General features: G+C 36.5%; 1 protein-coding gene across 1 annotated transcript in view; it reads left to right on the plus strand.

The window, feature by feature from the left end:
- nalcn (sodium leak channel, non selective) overlaps positions 1-1,385 on the plus strand; it is a 114,210-nt gene that overhangs the window by 33,323 nt on the left and 79,502 nt on the right. Inside the window, exon 12 of the mRNA XM_015385984.1 lies at positions 1,043-1,129. Within this exon, the coding sequence (XP_015241470.1) occupies positions 1,043-1,129 (87 nt within the window). The remainder of the gene's footprint in view (positions 1-1,042; positions 1,130-1,385) is intronic.

Below are 1,385 nucleotides of genomic sequence, written 5' to 3' on the forward strand. Positions count from 1 at the left end.
TGTCTTTCTTGTTTTTCTAGTTTTATAGTTTGGGGGTTTATAAGCTTAGCTGTTATTCAGGAGAAGAAGAGCCGTCTGCCACATTACTGTGTTTATTACTTCCTTTTTGAACCCCATACTAACCTCATATTGCCTTTTGGGATATACACATGTAAATTCATAAATATCACGCTGGATTTTAGCAAAAGAGTTTATGACTGTCTCTTGAAAAGTAAACAGCAATGATTTTGGCGTACAGTGTTGAAAAAGTATTAGGATCTGGAGATATCCAAAGTAGGACCAGAAGTGAAAAAATATTAATAGTCGCATCCTTTGATATTTCCAGACCCTTTATTCCACAAAGGATTTTAAACAGTCATGTTTTTTTGCACATACTAGAACTATATGAATGATTAATGTTGATTTAATTCTGTACAGTATCAATCATTTCTTTTCCTGCCTCCTCTTTGTGACCATTATTGATGCTGCGCTTTTTTTTTTCCATTTAAACATGTACTCATCCAAAGTCACTAGACCTGGTTCGATTCATTGATTCAGTAACTTTTGTTTAGTACTTCTTAAGGTGAAATCTTCAGTGCCAGGTTTAGCACTATCTTGGTATATCTCTCATATTTAAAAAAATTAGATGGTTGGAGTCATACAACTATTTCACAGAAAAGGTGCAGATTAACCCCCAAATCCTCAGAGATATGTTCATTTCTTTTTATAGAAAATTCAGCACAAACTTAGAAAAATATGTTGTAATGTGTGAAGCCGCTATCCTGTATATATTTAAGTGTATCTTTTGTTTTTTCTCACTTCAAGGCCCTGAGGCAAACTCGTATATAGAACCCTAGCCTTTTTTTATGCAGGAATGAATCTATGTGCATAAGGCCTTTAGCTTTTTCATTTTTTGTTCTTCTTTTGTTTGTCAACACAAATGTTTCATGATGATATAGCCACAGGGTTTCAATGTCTGCCTTGTCCAGTTCTTTGCTGCTGTGTCTGGTTCTGTGTGATTTTGTGCATTTTATACCACTCATTTGCTACCCTTCTGCCACAGATGTTCCATGAAGATGCTGCCGGAGGATGGCAGCTTGTTGCTGTGGATGTCAACAAACCTCATGGTAGAGCGCCTGCTTGCCTTCAGGTAAATACACCACATAATGAATATGCTGCTGGTGTAAGGCACTACTCTCTATACTCCATAAGCCATTGCATATTTCTACTTGTGTGTCCAAAGAAAGACTCAGTTAGCATCATCATCCATTTGAAACTTGCAGCAGTCATTTGCACCTCATCGTTTTGTTGCATCCAAAACTAAGTGAGTCGATCACAAATGATGAAAGATTCATATTTGATGTACAGAGCTGCACTGATGACTTGTACTTGATGGATTTAAAGTC

This window comes from Cyprinodon variegatus, unplaced genomic scaffold, assembly GCF_000732505.1.
Source record: "Cyprinodon variegatus isolate N-32 unplaced genomic scaffold, C_variegatus-1.0 Scaffold353, whole genome shotgun sequence".
In the NCBI taxonomy this organism is placed as follows: Eukaryota; Metazoa; Chordata; class Actinopteri; order Cyprinodontiformes; family Cyprinodontidae; genus Cyprinodon; species Cyprinodon variegatus.